Source organism: Rhinatrema bivittatum, chromosome 5 (assembly GCF_901001135.1).
Source record: "Rhinatrema bivittatum chromosome 5, aRhiBiv1.1, whole genome shotgun sequence".
Classification (NCBI taxonomy): domain Eukaryota; kingdom Metazoa; phylum Chordata; class Amphibia; order Gymnophiona; family Rhinatrematidae; genus Rhinatrema; species Rhinatrema bivittatum.
Window position 1 is genome coordinate 52,123,560 of NC_042619.1, and position 20,044 is coordinate 52,143,603.

Genomic DNA, 20,044 nt, shown 5'->3' on the forward strand with positions numbered 1-20,044 from the left:
TTTCCTAAAAATGTTTTTTTCTGGTTTCAGGTCCTGTTATCAAAGCAGAGGTTAGTGATACTGTACTGGTTATGTTTTCCAATAAAGCTGACCGAAAGTACAGCATTCTGCCACATGGAGTATCTTATAACAAAGGTTTTGAAGGAATGCAGTATGCAGATGGTAAGTTACATTATAATTCAAATATGGATTCATTCTCTCTGGGGTAGATTTTAAATGGGTTACGCGCATAAGTTATGCGCGTAACCCTTTAAAAAACCCCCTGCGCGCGTCGAGCCTATTTTGCATAGGTGCGCGCAAGCCCCGGGATGCGCGTAAGTCCCGGGGCTTTGCTGGGGGCGTGTCCGGGGGGGGCGTGTCGGGGGTGGCGCGACGTTCGGGGCGTTCCGGGGGAGTGTGGTTCCGGCTCGGGGGCGTGGCCAAGGTCTCCAAAATTGTTCCCGGGCCGGGGAATCGCGCAGCAGCGGCTGATCGGCACGCGCAAATTACGCCTGCCTGGTGTAACTTTCGCGATAAAGGTAGGGGGGGTGTAGATAGGGCTGGGGGGGTGGGTTAGGGAGGGGAAGGTGGGGGGAGGCCTAAGGAAAGTTCCCTCCGAGGCCACTCCGATTTCAGAGCGGCCTCGGAGGGAACGGGCAGCGCGCGCAGGGCTCAGCGCACACAAGGTGCACAAATGTGCACCCCCTTGCGCGCGCCAACCCCGGATTTTATAAGATACGCGCGTATCTTATAAAATACGGTGTACTTTTGTTCGCGCCTGGTGCGCGAACAAAAGTACACGTGGGCGTACTTTTCTAAAATCTACCCCTCTATGTATATTCCTATGTTACTGTTTAAAGCAAAATTTAATTCTTTACCTGTCTGTGCATATAACAGTTTTATTACATTAAGGGGCGGATTTTAAAAAGCATTTACATGCGTAAATCTGGGTTTTACGCATGTAAATGCACTTTACTCGAGTAAGTGGGCTTTTGAAAATTGCTACAATATTACATAGTAAAATTTGTAATCAGAAGATAAATAGAAACTTTGGAAAATGAATTATTTGCAGAACTGTTCTGCACTAGGTAGGAGAGTGTAGACTATTCTGCTCTGCTCTGGTATCTGTTCTCCTATTTCACGTTCTGCAGACTGCACAATTATAAGTCACTGCTACTGTTTTCTACAAATATTATGAAATATCTCTCTCTCTCTCTCTCTCTGTATATATATATATATATATATACATACAGTATATATATTTAGGGGGTTATTTTCAAAGGAGTTACGCGCATAAATGTAACTACTATTGTAGCAATTTTCAAAAGCCATTTACTCACGTAAAGTGCACTTATGCGAATAAATCCTATGGACGATTCAATGGCATATGTGCAGTCTGCAGAACGTGAAATAGGAGAACAGATACCAGAGCAGAGCAGAATAGTCTACACTCTCCTACCTAGTGCAGAACAGTTCTGCAAATAATTCATTTTCCAAAGTTTCTATTTATCTTCTGATTACAAATTTGACTATGTAAAAGATTGGAATCCAGCATTTACTGTTGCATCTTCTTTGTTTACTTTTGGGATATTTTTTTCTTCTGATTCATTTTGTATTTTAAGAGTTTCAGAAGATGGGAGCATATGTTAAACCTGGTGAGACTTTCACATACAAATGGACAGTGCCTGAAAATGCAGGTCCAACTACCAGCGATCCACCTTGTCTTACTTATCTGTACTACTCAGCGGTGGATCCAGTCATGGACACCAACTCTGGCCTAGTGGGACCTCTCTTAGTCTGTAGAAAGAATTCTCTGCATGATGATGGAACTCAGGTGAGGGAACGTGATTCTATCTTGTCTTTTGTGCAGCAATAATTTTACATTAGAAAGAGCATAACATGATAGAATATAAAAAAACATGGAAAGACAGAGCTAGAAAGAACCTCCTTATCTGGCCCATTCCCCTATGTCCAGGTAATATCAACTTTATCTAAATCATCTTGGAGAGATGTTATCTAACCTGCTTTTTAAAGCCTCTAATGATGGAGATATCACTGCCTCCGTAGCATTTATTCTTGTTGAATGTCATCATATTTCTATCTGAGCAGTTCTCCATTTTATCCAGATGATTTTGAAATTGTAAGCCTGCCCTCTGTGGTCTTTGCAAGTCCTCCTAATTTGATATCATTTATGAGTTTAATAGAACATAAGAACATAAGAAAATGCCATAGTGGGTCAGACCAAGGGTCCATCAAGCCCAGCATCCTGTTTCCAACAGTGGCCAATCCAGGCCATAAGAACCTGGCAAGTACCCAAAAACTAAGTCTATTCCATGTTACCATTGCTAATGGCAGGGGCTATTCTCTAAGTGAACTTAATAGCAGATAATGGACTTCTCCTCCAAGAATTTATCCAATCCTTTTTTAAACACAGCTATACTAACTGCACTAACCACATCCTCTGGCAACAAATTCGAGAGTTTAATTGTGCGCTGAGTAAAAAAGAACTTTCTCCGATTAGTTTTAAATGTGCCCCATGCTAACTTCATAGACTGCCCCCTAGATTTTCTATTATCCGAAAGAGTAAATAACCGATTCACATCTACCCGTTCTAGACCTCTCATGATTTTAAACATCTCTATCATATCCCCCCTCAGTCATCTCTTCTCCAAGCTGAAAAGTCCTAACCTCTTTACTCTTTCCTCATAGGGGAGCTGTTCCATTCCCCTTATCATTTTGGTAGCCCTTCTCTATACCTTCTCCATCGCAATTATATCTTTTTTGAGATGCGGCGACCAGAATTGTACACAGTATTCAAGGTGCGGTCTCACCATGGAGCGATACAGAGGCATTATGACATTTTCCGTTTTATTCACCATTCCCTTCCTAATAATTCCCAACATTCTGTTTGCTTTTTTGACTGTCGCTGCACACTGAACAGATGATTTCAATGTTATCCACTATGATGCCTAGATCTCTTTCTTGGGTGGGAGCACCTAATATGGAACCTAACATTGTTTAACTATAGCATGGGTTATTTTTCTCTAAATGCATCACCTTACACTTATCCACATTAAATTTCATCTGCCATTTGGATGCCCAATTTTCCAGTCTTACAGGCTTACAATTTCAGTGAATCATCCAAAGACAGTAGAAAGAGATCTAGGCGTCATAGTGGATAACACATTGAAATCGTCGGTTCAGTGTGCTGCGGCAGTCAAAAAAGCAAACAGAATGTTGGGAATTATTAGAAAGGGAATGGTGAATAAAACGGAAAATGTCATAATGCCTCTGTATCGCTCCATGGTGAGACCGCACTTTGAATACTGTGTACAATTCTGGTCGCCGCATCTAAAAAAAGATATAATTGCGATGGAGAAGGTACAGAGAAGGGCAACCAAATAGAAAAAACAGAATCTGAGTTAGTTAATCCAGCTACACTTCTTGAAACCTTTATGCTAGAGTCTGACAAGGAATGGATTTTTAGAAAATATTTCCAGAATAGGACAAAAAAGTTTCTAGGCTGTAAAGTCCAAATATTTCATGATCTTTCTCGTCAGACTCAGAAACGCAGAAAACAATTTCTTTTATTAAGGTCTCAGGCAATACAATTGGGTATGTTTTTCATTCTAAAATATCCTTGTGAGTGTTTAAAAAAATTTGAAGGAAAGACATATATATTTTTACTACCAAATCAGTTAACAAGCTTCTTAGTTGAGAAAGGAAAGCCATTGATGAGTTCATCCCCAGAGACAACATAAAGTGCTCGTGAAAGGAGTTTAGATCTCCCAATAGTAATGATATCCTATAGTCTATTACTTGATTTAGTTTATACTAGGTATAAAATTGCTTAGAGAAGTGTAAAGGATCTCATTTGAGGGCTTGATAGATAGACATGAATGAAGGAATATTTCATTGAATTTCTGTAAAATGTATTGAAGATTATGTTGTAATTAATGAAATTAATCATTCATTTCTGTATACTATATCTAAGTGTGATTCTACTTGATGTATTTATATATATTCAATAAATATTAAATTAAAAAAAAATCATGAGAGGTCTAGAATGGGTAGATGTGAATCGGATATTTACTCTTTCAGATTATAGACTAGGGCAGCGGTTCTCAACCTGTGGATCGCGACCCCTTTGGGGGTCGAATGACGATTTGCTAGGGGTCGCCTAAGATAGGGGTCCCCAACCACCGGTCCACGGGAGTTTTTTGCCAGTCCGCGGCGCCGCCAAGCACCGGCAGGTGTGTCGCGCGCTCCCGGTCTCTCCCGCTGCCATTGCCGCCAGGCTGTCAGCACATTCAAGCCCAGTGGGAACGGCAGCGGTGCTAGAAAAAGCAGTGGCACCCGCGGCTGGGCCTTTCCTTCTTCCCGCGCCTGCCCCCCCCTCCCATGACCCGGAACAGGAAGTGATACGCGGTGCGCGGGAAGGAGAAAGAGCCGTGCCGCGTGATAAAGTAGCAGCGGCGGCTGCAGCATCGGCCCCCGAGCAATCGAAGCAGCCAGTAATCGAGAAAGGAGTCAGCAGCATGAACCTCCCGCGGCCGATGGGATTCTACTTTCTTGGCCTGCGGGGGCTGCTGCAGCTCCCATTTGTGCTCCGGGGGGGGGGGGGGGGGGGGAGAGGAAGTGAGTGAGAGAAAGAGAGAGAAGCAGCCAGCCAGCCAGTGTGAAAGTGAGAGAATGTATTTGATCGAGAGCATGTGTGTGATTGACTGGTCAGAGAGCTGATGCGTGTGTGTATGTGAGAGACAATGAAAGTGATTGCTCAGGGAGATGACTGATGTGTATGTGAGAGTGTGAGACAGACAGGGATGTGACTGATGTGTGTGTGAGAGAGAGAAAAAGCATGGAAGTGAGAAGTCTGGGTATGTGGGAAAGCATGGGCGTAAGAAGCCTGGTGTTGTGGGGGTGAAAGAAAGCATGGAAGTGAGAAGCCTGGGTGAGTGTGCATGCATGAGAGAGAGAGACTGCTTGGTAAGGTGACGGTGTGTGTGAGAGAAAAAGACTGGTGTGTGTGTGAATGTGAGAGAATGTGATTCAGGGAATGAGAAGCCTGTGCATGTGGAGAGCGAGCATGGAAATGAGAGAGACTGGTGTGTGTGTAACAGAGAGAAAGTGATTATGGGAATGAGAAGCCTGTGCATGTGAAGAGAGTGAGCATGAGAGTGAGAAACCTGGGGGTGTGTGAGACACAGCATGGGAGGGAGAAGCCTGTATATCTGAAAGAGAACATGGGAGTGAGAGACTAGTGAGTGTGTGTGTGTGTGTGTGTGTGAGAGAGAGAGAGAGACAGAGAAAGTGATTATGAGAGTGAGAAGCCCATATATGTAAGTAGAACACGGGAGTGGGAAGCCTGTGTGTGTGTGTATGGCATGAGAGAAACTGTTCAGGAAGGTGACTGGTGTGTGTGTGCCAAAGACTGTTTGGGAGATGATTGGTGTGTGAGAGACAGAAACTGGTCATGGGGGCATGACTGATATGGTGTGTGTGAGAGACATGGGCCCTAAGGAAGAGGACCATAAGTATAGAGCTTAGCCACTACTGCTGCTTCTGGTGTGTGCTACAGCCTGCATGGAAGAGGAGTAGGAGAGCTGCTGGAGGGGGTAAGTAAAGGTGGCTTTTTAAGTTTATTTTTCTTGATTGACTGCCATTTTAATTGTATGATGTCTGCTTTTTTGAAATATTTTATTGGTGTTTGGAGAATGTTTAATAGTTTTTATGAGTTTTTAATTGTTGGATGTTATTCTGTTCATAGTTATTGTGAAACATTTATTCTGCTTATTAGTATAGTTTTACAATTATTTCTGTGTGGGGATCTATAGCTGCTTGCTAGTTCTGTTTTCCTAATAAGAGGTGTATTGGTTTTTAGGACCTGATTTAATATTTGTAGTGTTGCCTTTTCATAGATAGGGTTGCTCCTGTTTGAGTGTATTCCATAATACAGGTGTAACTGTGTGCGGATTAGTTTATGTGCATTACTACAGATCCTGGGAGTATGTTAGGTCGGTTCTGTGTCTGTTACCGAGATGAGATATTTTGCTAGCATGTAAGAGTTTTATCAGTCTTATTTGTTGTGTTTTCTCAAGAGGACATGCATTGGTGGTAAACTGCTGTCTTTTCATAAGTAGGGCTATTGAGCCTGGAAGTAGAAGGAGTTTGAGTTGCTGTTACTGAGATGTCACCAGAACCAGAATATCTTTTTTGTAGGGTGAGTTGTATGGGGAATGTCATAATTCTGCTTTACATCCATTATTGTGGGTCAGAGGGGTTCCCGTGGAGACAAACTGTACTTTTACATCTAGCCCCGTGACGATCATGGGTCAGTGTACCATGCATGTGAGAACCTATGGTGAGTTGAGTCACATTCACATTATAAATGTCATAATTAAATGATAAGTGTGCACTAAAATCCAACCCCCTCCATAACCCCGCCCCCATATGACCAAAGCCCCGCCGGGCCATGGAAAAATGGTCTTGCTTGAAGCCGGTCTCTGGTGCAAAAAAGGTTGGGGACCACTGGCCTAAGAGACCATCGGAAATATGGGTTTTTTGTCACTCCTCGAGTCACTCCCTCCCCTCACCGGATGCAGTGAAAAAGTTCATTCTGCGCTCCCTCGCTCCCTTGCCAATCAGGGAGCGCACCCTCACTCCTCGAGTCACTCCCTCCTGCTGTAAATGTTGGAATGCGTTGGAAGAGGAGTAGTCTTATACGGCGAGTATATCCCAAACTCTATATTTTAACTGTAAAGGTTGGGGGTCGTCTTATACGCCGGAAAATACGGTATATACAGTACAGTTACTTAGGCCTATGAACGAAAATAATTTTACAGTTGGGGTCGCCACATAGTGGGGAATATTATTAAAAGGGTCGCAGAACTATAAAGGTTGAGAACCACTGGTCTAGGGGATACTCCATGAAGTTAGCATGTGGCACATTTAAAACTAATCGGAGAAAGCTCTTCTTCACTCAATGCACAATTAAACTCTGGAATTTGTTGCCAGAGGATGTGGTTAGTGCAGTTAGTATAGCTGTGTTTAAAAAAGGATTGGATAAGTTCTTGGAGGAGAAGTCCATTACCTGCTATTAATTAAGTTGACTTAGAAAACAGCCACTGCTATTACTAGCAACAGTAACATGGAATAGACAGTTTTTGGGAACTTGCCAGATTCTTATGGCCTGGATTGGCCACTGTTGGAAACAAGATGCTGGGCTTGATGGACCCTTGGTCTGACCCAGTATGGCATGTTCTTATGTTCTTAAATTCTTTTTGGCATCCGGAGAGCAAACTGGAAAAAAAAACCCTGAAAGTAGCTAGCATAAAAAAACCAGGTATTTGGGAGATACTCATCACTCATCACCGAAAAAGGAATCTTCATAGATATACCATTAATGCTCTGCAAGCCACCTACAAATAAGCTTAAAAATACTTATTCACAAGTTTTTGTTGTCTCCAGCAGCCTTGCTGGATGTTTGCTCAATGCTAGCATAAAGCCAGACCAGAGCGCTGCTGTAGCCACACAACTGCCACAGTTAAAATCTTTTTACATTTGGGTAATAATAGAAAAGTTAAGCAGAACAAACTTTTTTTTATTCTCTCCCATAACACCCCTGGAAAAATTGTAATAACTGTCCCCTATTTTTACACACTGGCTAAAATCTCTCCTGCAAAAGTCACTTTTAAAGGGCTAATTCCACATTTTTTCCAGAGATGGTAGTGTTCACGTTGAAAAAAATTGCTTTGTATACCCCTTTCTCACAGGATAAGCAGGATGGTAGTCCTCACATATGGGTGACATCATCAGGATGGAGCCCAATCACGGAAAACTTCTGTCAAAGTTTCCAGAACTTTGACTGGTCCCTACTGGGCATGCCCAGCATGGCACTAAGCCTGCAGCCAGCAGGATGTTAGTCCTCACGAAACCCACCTGCGGCCCCGCAGTGTTGGGTTCGTAACGTTTTGTTATTTTATTTTTTAGCACTGCCTGTAGCTTTCAAATAAGACTGAAGGGGGACCCCTGCTGGCTGCAGGGTTAGTGCCATGCTGGGCATGTCCAGTAGGGGCCAGTCTAAATTCTGGAAACTTTGACAGAAGTTTTCCGTGATTGGGCTCCATCCTGATGATGTCACCCATATGTGAGGACTAACATCCTGCTGTCCTGTGAGAACACCTGTTACAGGTAAGAAACATTTGCTAATTCAGGGGTAGATAATTTCAGTGTTCAGGATCAACAAACAGACCATTCTCTGTACCTACCCAGATCAGCCCAGACTCCTGAGTTTTGCCTCCCCTCCAGCAGATGGAGACAGAGAAGTTCTTTACGGACTCCGTCCTATATCCCTGAGGTGCCACCTAGAGTCTGTCAGTATTTCTCTGTCTCCAGCAGATAGTGGAGGTGCAATCCCTGGAGTCTGGGTTTACTTTCTTGGTTTCTGACTTGGTTTATATATTTGATTTGTTTGGATTAGGATCTGGTTAGAGAGCAGAGTTGGAAGGTTTCTGGCTCTTTAAAAGAAAAAAAAAATTTAATTGAGATTGGGACAACATCAGCAGAAGGCACAAGAAGTTCCTTTGAGCCTCCCAGGGGGTTGGCAGGTCCTGGTGGGACCATCCCCCCTGGTATCAGAGGCAAAAGAGCAGGGGGTTGAAGACCCAGGGACTGCTACAGCCGGCGGGTGATACCGGGGAGCCCGGCTCACTCACTTGTGGCAGACAGCTCAGCGCAGGCTTCGGAGTACGGTAAAATAAATAAATAAATAATGAGGTAAAAGTGAGTCGGCCGGTCCAGCGTTCTCTCCAGCTCCTTTCTGCCTGCCTTACCGCCGTGTTTCGGCTCATGCGAAGGCCCCTGCTGCCCAGTCTATTTTTGGCGCGCTTCCCTCAGCTGTTCAGAGATAAATTTAGCCCGAGGCTATGCCTCGTGGTGTGGCCTGCTCCACGTGGGGCTGGTATCTGTGCCGATTGTGTCTCGGGCAGTGAAGGGACCTTGGGGAGGTCCGCCAAGGGGAATCTCTGTGGCAGCAGCGGTTTTTTGCGGCACCTGGAGACTAGAAGGCTTACAGCTCAACTGCAGCCGCCTGATCCATTCCTGCTTAGTGCAGGGACAGAGGCCATTTTGAAAACGTTCAGGAATGCAGAAAGAGCCGTGGTGGAAGCACGGCGTTCCCCGCCACCTCTCTCTCCGCGATTGGGGCCCTCCGGGGGGGGGGGGGGGGGGGGGGGGCAGGTCGCAGGAGGATTATGCTGAGACTTTGGATGATGACCCTGAGGGGGCCTCAGATGGGTCTTCTTCGTCGTTTTTCTCGGACTTGGTGAAGTTTTTTCACAAGATGTTCAAGGCACGGAGAGCATACAAACGCAGGAGGGGCAAGGTCTCCAAGGTTCCCTCCTCCCGTAAGCGTCCCAAGTCCCTGCTGGTGGGGGAGCATACTAGGTCGAAGCGCCCTCTCAGATCCGTGGCAGGCCCGGATGATTCATCTTCATCGGATCTATCTGATGGAGGAGACCCTTCCCCGCAAGGCCTTCAGGGAGAAGACGCAGGCCAGGATGGTAGCCCCTGGTGCCCAAGCAGAGAGGCACTTCGGAGGTGGACTATTATGATCCCAAGGTGGTACGCTTGTTCCAGAGGGATGAATTGGGTCCGTTTATCCCGAATATTCTGGAAGAGCTCGGAATTGAATTCCCGCAGGAGGATTCGCGTATGGGAGCGGTGGATCATATGAGGTCTGGCTCGCTCCTTTCCCTTTCATATGTTGGTCAGTGACCTATTGTTCCGGGAGTGGGACACTCCGGAGCTAGGTTTGAAAGTCAGCCGCGCTATGGATATGTTATACCTGCTACCTGAGGACATGCTGGAGCTGCTCAGGGTGCCCAAGGTGGATGCGGCGGTCTCTGCAGTCACTAAGAAGACCAACATCCCAGTCATGGGAGTGACGGCCCTGAAGGATTTGCAGGACCGAAAGAAGATATTTGAGACCTCGGCCCTGGGAGTGAGGGTGGCCATGTGCAGCAATTTTGCTCTGCATGCGAGCCTGTGTTGGGTGCAGCACTTGCAGTCTGTGGCATCCCTTTCGGAAGCGGACAAGGCTCAGGCTGGTCGTTTGGGGGCATCAGTGGCTTACAGTGCAGATGCACTGTATGATCTCTTGCGCATGTTGGGAAGAAGTATGGTCTCCACCGTTTCAGCCCGCAGGCTCCTTTAGCTTAGAAATTGGTCGGCGGATGTCTCCTCGAAAGCTCAGCTAAGTTCCTTGCCTTTCAAGGGAAAGCTGCTCTTCATCCAACAGTTGGAGGACATGGTTAAGTCTGTGGGAGAGAATAAGGTCCACAAGCTGCCGGAGGACAGGCCCAGGAGCAGAGGCTCCTTTCTTCAGAGGTCCAGATTCTAGGGGAATCGTCGTTTTTGGGCCTCACGGTCTTCTGGATCCTCCTCTCGTCAGGCTCCCAGCCGTCAGCATTCCTGGAACCAGTCCTTTCATGGCAGGCGGCCTCTGTATCGCTCCATGGTGAGACCGCACCTTGAATACTGTGTACAATTCTGGTCGCCGCATCTCAAAAAAGATATAATTGCGATGGAGAAGGTACAGAGAAGGGCTACAAAAATGATAGCTCCCCTATGAGGAAAGACTAAAGAGGTTAGGACTTTTCAGCTTGGAGAAGAGACGGCTGAGGGGGGATATGATAGAGGTGTTTAAAATCATGAGAGGTCTAGAGAGGTCTAGAACGGGTAGATGTGAATCCGTTTTTTATTCTTTCGGATAATAGAAAGACTAGGGGGCACTCCATGAAGTTAGCTTGTGGCACATTTAAAACTAATCAGAGAAAGTTCTTTTTCACTCAACGCACAATTAAATTCTGGAATTTGTTGCCAGAAGATGTGGTTAGTGCAGTTAGTATAGCTGCGTTTAAAAAAGGATTGGATAAGTTCTTGGAGGAGAAGTCCATTACCTGCTATTAATTAAGTTGAATTAGATAATAACCACCGCTATTACTAGCAACGGTAACATGGAATAGACTTAGTTTTTGGGTACTTTCCAGGTTCTTATGGCCTGGATTGGCCACTGTTGAAAACAGGATGCTGGGCTTGATGGACCCTTGGACTGACCCAGTATGGCATGTTCTTAGGTTCTTAAGTTCTTAAGCTCACGTAGGCTCTAAGTCTGCGCAATGAAGTGAGGCCAGTTCACTCCTCCATTCCGAGGATAGGGGAAGGCTCTCCCTATTTCTGGAGGAGTGGACCAACTTGACCTCAGATCAATGGGTCCTAAGTATAATCGAACACAGCTACGCTTTAGACTTTGCCTGACTGATCCGTGAGCACTACATGGTTTCTCTGTGCACTTACCACCAAAAGCGTCGGGCAGTGCAAGATACTCTGCGGCGATTACAGGAGTTGGGCGCCATTGTTCCAGACCCGGTCGGGGAGCTCCGGCGGGGGCGCTACTACATCTACTTCGTGGTACCAAAAAAGGAAGGCACCTTCTGGCCCATCTTGGATTTAAAATGGGTCAATCGGGCTCTCAAGGTGCCACGGTTTCAGATGGAAACCTTGCGCTAGGTAATAGTGTCCGTGCACAAAGGAGAATTCTTGGCGTCTCTGGACTTGACTGAAGCATACTTGCACATTCCCATTCGTCCAGGTCATCAGAAATTTCTGCGGTTCGCAGTCCTCGGGCATCATTTCCAGTTCTGCGCGCTACCGTTTGGCCTGGCGACAGCACCCAGGGTGTTTACCAAGGTGATGGTAGTTGTGGCAGCGGCCCTGTGAAAGGAGGGGATTCTGGTGCATCCTTACCTGGACAACTGGCTGATTCGGGCAAAATCGGAAGTCCTTCGCTAGGTTGGGTAGTCAATCCCAACAAGAGCCATCTGGTGCCCTCCCAGTCCATGGAGTTTCTAGGTGCTTGGTTTGACACGGTCCTGGGAAAGGTCTTTCTTACCGAGGAGAGGCTTTCTAAGCTTCTCACTCAGGTGGAATCCTTGCGGTCCATGCCTCATCCCAGAGCCTGGGATTATTTACAGGTCTTAGGCTCGATGGCGTCCACTCTCGAGCTGGTACCGTGGGCCTTTGCTCATGTGCATCCTCTTCAGTCAGCCTTGCTCTCCAGATGGAACCCGCTCTCCGAGCAGTTTTATCTCCTCTCACCACTGACGGACGCAGCGCGATCCAGTCTTTTTTGATGGCTTTGTCTGGACAATTTGCGTCAGGGAGTGGATTTGGAAATTCCTTCCTAGATAGTGTTTACCACTGATGCCAGCCTCATGGGGTGGGGGGCAGTCTGTCGGGGGACAGCAGTACAAGGTCAGTGGGCGAAAACGGAGTCTTCATGGTCGATCAATCGGTTGGAAACTAGAGCGGTTTGATTGGCATTGCAGGCTCTCCTTCCATTGGTGGAAGGACGTTCAGTGAGGATACTCTCAGACAATGCGATGACGGTGGCTTACATCAATCATCAGGGAGGGACCAGGAGCCTTCCAGTGGCAGCGAAAGCTCAGCTCTTGATCAACTGGGTGGAATAAAATCTCTACAAGATTGCGGCATCTCACATTGCCGGGGTGGACAATATACAGGCGGACTTTCTCAGCCGCCATCAGTTAGACCCGGGGGAGTGGGAACTCTCCGCCAAGGCCTTTCATCTTCTGTGCCAGTGCTGAAACAGGCCCGCCATGGATCTCATGGCGACGTGCCGCAATGCCAAGGCTCCCCAATTCTTCAGTCGCCGGCGAGAGCTGGGAACAGAAGGGGTAGATGCTCTGGTCCTCCCTTGGCCAAAGGACATCCTGTTGTACGTTTTTCCACTGTGGCCATTGATCGGAAAGGTCCTACACTGCATCGAGATTCATCCAGGAAAGGTAATACTATTTGCTCCAGAGTGGCCGAGGTGTCCATGATTTGCGGATCTTCTGAATCTAGCAGTGGACGGTCCCCTTCGGTTTCGGCCGTCTCCCAACCTTCTGCACCAGGGACCTGTTTGTTTCAAAGAGGTAGATCGCTTTTGTCTAGTGGCATGGCTTTTGAACGGCAGAGGTTAAGGAGTAAGGGTTACTCAGATGCGGTTGTTACTACCCTCTTGCAGTCCCAGAAAAACTCTACATCCATGGCGTACATTAGGGTTTGGGGAGTATTTAAATCCTGGTGCGTAGAGCGCGCGGTACAACCATCCAGGGCTTCCATTCCGAATATTCTGGACTTTTTACAGGCAGGGTTAGCCAAAGGGTTGGCATTTAATTCCCTGAGGGTTCAAGTGGCTGCCCTTGGCTGTTTGCGAGACAAAGTGCAAGGGGTGACACTAGCCTCTCATCCGAATGTGGTTCGTTTTCTGAAAGGGGCCAAGCATTTGCGACCTCCGGTCCGGAATCCCTGTCCCTCCTGGAATCTGAATCTGGTCCTCCGTGCCGTTGACTGCTCCTTTCAAACCTTTGAAGCGGGTGACTCTGAAGGATCTGACGCTGAAGGTGGTTTTTCTAGTGGCTATTTCCTCGGCACGGCGTGTTTCCGAGCTTCAGGCTTTGTCCTGCAGGTTTTTATGGATTTCCGAAACGGGAGTTTCATTGAGAACAGTTCCCTCTTTTCTACCGAAGGTGGTATCCTCCTTTCATTTGAATCAGTCAGTGGAACTCCTTCCTTCATGGATCTAGATTCCTCGGATCCTGGGTTTAAGAATTTAAGGAAGCTGGATGTAAAAAGGGCATTGTTGTGTTACTTGGAGGTTACGAACAGTTTCCGTCTTTCGGACCATCTATTCGTGCTGTGGAGTGGCCCTAAGAAGGATCATAAGGCATCCAAAGCCTCTATTGCGTGCTGGTTGAAGGAAACGATTATGTCGGCATACCTCATGCAGGGCCGTCCGATCCTGGGCGGTCTTAAGGCTCATTCTACCCGATCGCAAGCGGCCTCGTGGGCGGAGTGCCAACAAGTCTTGCTGCAAGAGATTTGTAGAGCAGCTACCTGGAAGTCTACACATACATTTGCGAGGCATTATCGTTTGGATGTCCAGGCTCCAGAGCCCGGTTCCTTCGGGGCCAGTGTGCTCCAAGTGGGACTCTCTCGGTCCCACCCTGATTAGGGAAGCTTTGGTACATCCCAGGAGTCTGGGCTGATCCGGGTACGTACAGGGAAAGGAAAATTTGATTCTTACCTGCTAATTTTCGTTCCTGTAGTACCACGGATCAGCCCAGAGTCCCATCCAGAGGGAAATGGAGAGTCCGCTTGGCCGTAAGTTGTTTTCAGTATGCACCCCTTTTTCAGGGTAAGAGTCTGGGCATCCTTTTGTTCAGCGAGTTGCTGGTTTTTCATTCCCCCTGCTCTTTCGGGAGAGGTGATAGTTATATAGTTATTGTGGTTGAATTTTTTGCTTGGATACAGTGTAATACTGACAGACTCTAGGTGGCACCTCAGGGGTATAGGACGGAGTCCGTAAAGAACTTCTCTGTCTCCATCTGCTGGAGGGGAGGCAAAACCCAGGAGTCTGGGCTGATCCGTGGTACTACAGGAATGAAAATTAGCAGGTAAGAACCAATTTTCCTTTTTTCAGTATTTCCACACTGATTGTCTAAGAATCTAGTTAATTTGCATATTTCTGACTATACAGAAAAATCAGACCTGTTTGAGGATTTGGGGGACTAAAGTTTCCTCCTCCTGCTCTAATAGCTATAATCTCATATACAATATGCATGCCACCTCTCTTCCCTTACATTCACATCTCCACCTCCTGTCACCTGCACAGATTTGTGCGATCATGCTTCATTCACTCACTTGCAGTCTTAAAAAACTTTTTATGTGCATGAAACCCCCTTTCCACAGATCTACCTCTCGTCTTTTCAAACACACATCACATATTCATGCAGCTATGTATTTTTAGCCCTTGTCGAAAACAAGGGCACACGCATAGCAGTCTGTTCTAATGAAACTAAGAATGCATTTTGGAGCCTATTTACCAAACTGTGCAATTGCATCAACATTTGGTAAACAGCATTTGCCGCAAGTTAAAAAAAAAAATGCGGAAATAACACATGGAATGTGCAATTTCTGTGCATTATTTCATGGCCTGTAAACCTGGTGCACTGTGGATATGATAATAAGCTGTGTTGCATGCAAATACATGCAAAGCAGCTCATTATTGTGCTACCGTGTTTCCCCGAAAATAAGACATCCCCCAAAAATAAGACCTAGTAGAGATTTTGCCGAATTCCTAAATATAAGACCTCCCCCGAAAGTAAGCCATCCCTTGTAAACAGGAGCGGATTGACCTATCGGGGGATCGGGCTTCCCCCGGTGGGCCGGTCAATCCTGTGACGTCATTTTTTTTTTTTAAATAAAGTTTCCAAGGATTTAGGGGCAGACGCGAGCAGTGGTATCCCGAGGGGAGCCAATGCCCCCGGGCACAAGGAGGCTCATGCGGCCGCTGAGCCTCCTTGCCCGAAGAAAAAGATCGCGTTCAAACGCGCTGATGCTCTTCCTCCTTCCTGCCTGTGCGGCCCCGGAAGTAAACGTTGCCGGAGCCGCGTGGGCAGGAAGGAGGAAGTGCATCAGCACATGCAGAAGAGGAGGAGCCGCCTCAACACACAATTAAGCTCTGAAATTTGTTGCCAGAGGATGTGGTTAGTGCAGTTAGTGTAGCTGGGTTCAAAAAAGGTTTGGATAAGTTCTTGGAGGAGAAGTCCATTAACAGCTATTAATCAAGTTTACTTAGAGAATAGCCACTGCCATTAATTGCATCAGTAGCATGGGATCTTCTTAGTTTTTGGGTACTTGCCAGGTTCTTATGGCCTGGATTGGCCACTGTTGGAAACAGGATGCTGGGCTTGATGGACCCTTGGTCTGACCCAGCATGGCAATTTCTTATGTTCTAAGCTTGGTGCTAATCCTTTGAAGTTCCGCTCGAAACAATTCTAAGCTATTCTCAGGCACACCTTTTTTTTTCTTGGCCCGGTAACTGCCTCCTGGTCCTTTGGACTTTCAGCTGAATCTGAACAGGCCTCTGTTCGGCTACAGCACCACGAGTTTGATATTCAAAGGCATTTATCTGGATAACTTTTGAATATCAAAAGCACTTATCTATCTAATTAGTTGGATAAGTCATTATCTGGCTAAAATTTAAATGGATTATTTAGGGGCATTTTGGGAGGGTTCTGGGGAAGAGCTTACGCAACCAGCATAGCCATCAGAGCAGCACGGGGCATGCTGGAAGCCAGACATGACCTCCTGGGTAGATTCAAGATTTGGGGTAGAGGAGTGGGGATGGGACAGGGAATGTGCTGATCTTATAGCTGAGTTGGAACAGCAAAATTTAGAAAGAGATAGCTGTAAGTTTTATTTATTTTGTTAAATTAGGGTGGGGGGAGAAATCAGAAAGCTTATCGGGCCTAGAGACCTGTAACTTATTTTGCTGTTGGGGGGCACTTGGGGATCTTTGGGGTGATGGTGGGAATCATCGGATCAGGCCATGAGGCCCTGACACGAGCTTTTTTTTTTCTTTTTAAACAACAGCTTGATTGGTGATCTTTGAATATCACCGTTTATGTTTAAGTTATCTGGGAACACATTCCTGGATAACTGTGCAACCTAACCAACGATATTCAAATGTAGCCAGTTAGGTTGCAGAGTTATCTGGGTAAGCCTTTCCGGATAACTTTATTTGGTGACATTCAGCAGGACATTTATCCTGCTGAATGTCTGGGTTAACTTATCCAGTTAACTTTAGCTGGCTACGTTAGCAGTTGAAAGCTTTTTTGAATATTGGCCTCCATGAGCCTTCATTTACAGCTATCTAGTTTGTTTTTATATTCTATTTTTATTTCCCCCTTCCTAATTCAACACAGCTATTGCAACAATAGTTCTTGGCCAGGGGACACAAAACAGCAGATCTCTCTGTCCCCCAGCATTCCTAGACCTGGCTGGCCCAGGGAACAGAAGCCTTGACCAGAAAATGAACCCAGGTTTTTTTTTTGCATGGCAGTGTAGATACACTTTTTCAAATGATCATTAGAGATGGTTTCTCGCAAAGTACCCGCGTCATTGGCTCAAAGCATAGATAATTGATGCCATTTTAGTTCACAATCATGCATCAAAGTAAATTTCTAAGTTAGGTTGATAGGCACAAAAAAATCCTTATTTACTGTAAAGAATAATACCTGTAACTTGTGTGGATAATAATCAAACTGCCTGCATTGGTGCAAACCCCGCTGATACTTATTACCTGCAGGGTTTGCACCATTTTATCTATGTAAAGATTTTTATGCTGCCTGACCACAGCTGTAGGCGGCCAACAAATGAAACATATATAAAATAAAATAATACATAAAATCATAAAGATCAGTATGAATCAAACTACTGCAGCAAAGTGCAATGAAATAAAAAAGATAGAAATCTTTTCTTAGTCTACAAAAATTGCTAAAAAAAAAATGTTTTTAAAACAGAACCTTCGGCTGCACTCTTTAGGTGACAGCAGCGCTCACAGGCTGTACAGTGGCAATAGGAAGCCCAGCGCAAGGAGGGATCGGGGCCATTGCTGACAATCATTAATAAAGCATTGCCACTTATAGATCATTATCAGCCTTAGGACCAGCCATGAGTGGAGGGGAAGGCTAAATGTGCATGAGTCAGTGGAGACTGCCACTACTCTTCCCTCCTCATCCTCCACTGAACTTTTGGCCCAAAGGAAAATGTTTCCGCAGACCCTGACCAAGGGGATGTTTGGAGGAGGAACTGTTCGAAGGGAAGGATCAGATATAGGAGGGGTTTAAGGGTTGGATCAGGTGGAGAGGGTTTAGCTGTGAAGGATGAGAGAGGGGGAATGACAGACAATTGACTAGGGGGATATAAAAAAGTAATTGCAGGGTAAGGAGGGGATCAGCTGGGGTGGCAAGTGAGAGAAGGGTTGGAGGGGAGGAAGTGAGGGGATGGGGTTGAGAATGAGAGGGGAAATGGGAGAGGGAGGGGATGACAAAGGATCAGCTGGGGTTATAAGACGGTCTTGAGGTGAGAAAGGATCAGCTGGAGGGGATGGGCTGGGGAGGTGAGAGGAGCTGGGGGATGTAAGAAGGGAACAGTTGGAGGGATGGAGGTTGAGAGAGGATTGATGGGAGTGGGTGAAAGCTGAGAGAAGGAATCAGCTAGAGTGAAGAGAGGGTGAGAGTGAAATGAATAGAGGGGGATCGCACCCATGCTAATTTGTTTTGGTTGTCCTCTTGGGGTCCTGTGAATTTTCAAAGGCTAAAGACTTTGGATAACTGCCCCTTTAAAGATTTATTGGCTATGATGCAGGAAGAATGCAAAATGGTATAGCGCCAAATTAGAGCGCTCGGAGGAAGATCTAGAGACTAGAGCAAAAATGATGCCATTCATGTATGACTGAAGCACACCAGATCTACAGGGATCCACATGTGAAGTATAGAAAGTTAACTGATACAGCTAAAAAATCAATTTTTTGCATCTCAGTTCCAAAAAGCAGGACACAGTCTTCATGTGTTGTTTCAAACCATTACTTCTTTAACCACACTCTCAGAGCCTTTACCCCAAGTAAAGTCCAACACTGCAGATTGGTTTGATAATATAATGGCTTTTTTTTTATTTACTAAGAAGATTTTCGATATCTGTTAAAATCTGCTTGCTTTGTCTGCTGATAATTTATCCATTGGAAACAACATATGTAATTTAGATTATATAAAAAGTACATTGCTCTGTAGCCCACCCTCTCCCTGACCCTGGGAATGCCTCTGAGTATAGTGGGCAATGGGGTCAATGTCCCTGTATTGAGGGTGGGACATTTTCAAAGCCAGACCCAAAAACACCACAGAGCAGGAGAACTGCACTTCAATAATATCCAAAGACGAGAGTGCAGAATAAAGTAAGTCCAAACCACAAGGTAAATCAAAACAGCTCTAGGGAGCCTGAAATTTTTTAATTCTTTTTTAAATGGCAACTCCACTGACTTGCAATCACACCCAGGGCCGCCATCAGGAATTTTGAGGCCCCATACTGTCTGACGTGGCGGTGACGTCACAGCCGCGTCAGACAGTGAACGCTGGCAGGACAGAGCGCGCGGACGAGTCTCTGTCTGCGGTGCTCTGTAAATCAATGCTATGTGTGTCTAAAAGACACGCATAGCAATTCTCTCCCTTCTCTGGGGCCCGCACCCAGGGCCGGCTCCAGGTTTCAGTAGGCCCCTGGGCGACAGACTGTCGGAGAGAGCCTCAGTGGGCCTCTTTGCCATGAACTAATACATCCCCCAAGCGCACCTGCCGCCTGGCGGCTGCGGGCCCCCATATGTGGCAGTAGATCCTGGGGCCCCATACTGCAGGCCCAAGAATACTGCCCTGATGGCGGCCCTGATCACACCACAGTATAGACCGCGTCCCCCGACACGGTCCCGTGTTTCGCCAAGGGCTGCATCGGGGGGGAGCAACAAGGTTATCAAGGCACTGTAAATAAACATACAAGGGTTAGGACATAAACTGGACAAAGCCGACATGTTAATACTATTTCAGATTCAAATAAATCGCATACCTGAATGCAGAGCAGTTTCAAAAATGGCAGGGAGCGCGTCCATCTTAACTGCAGACAGGTATTTAAACCTACCGGAGTGAGCGCGAAACTCAGGTTGACAGGTCACATGGTCATTAGGGGCCAATCAGCGTGGCCCCCGTTCCTGAGGCGCAACTAGCAGTGCATACAGCAAGCAATCTCTGGTGACCCCACACTCTCTATGTGAACAGATGCCATTCCAATTCACGATTGAGCCCTTTCGGGGCTACTGTATCGAGGCGGAAAATCCACCTCTGCTCAATTCTTCCCAACTGTTCATTATAATTCCCACCGCGCGGGGACCGAGGAACAACCTCAATGATGGAAAAGACTAAGTCGGAAAGAGAGTGTGAATGTTGAGCCCAGTGTGTTACTAGGGGTTCATTCTCCTGAGAGTTACGTATATTTGAGCAGTGCTCAATAATGCGTGTTTTTATCATTCTAGTAGTCTTTCCTACATAAATTAAGGGACAGGGGCAAGTAATGGTATAAATCACCCCTTTTGTAGTGCAGTCCGAAAAAGACCGGA

At 46.3% G+C, this 20,044-nt stretch overlaps 1 protein-coding gene across 3 annotated transcripts in view; it reads left to right on the forward strand.

Moving 5' to 3' along the window:
• HEPHL1 (hephaestin like 1) overlaps positions 1-20,044 on the forward strand; it is a 181,602-nt gene that overhangs the window by 60,476 nt on the left and 101,082 nt on the right. For all 3 annotated transcript variants that reach the window (XM_029602335.1, XM_029602336.1, XM_029602337.1), the window contains exons 8-9: positions 31-162; positions 1,602-1,813. In XM_029602335.1, the coding sequence (XP_029458195.1) occupies positions 31-162; positions 1,602-1,813 (344 nt within the window). The remainder of the gene's footprint in view (positions 1-30; positions 163-1,601; positions 1,814-20,044) is intronic.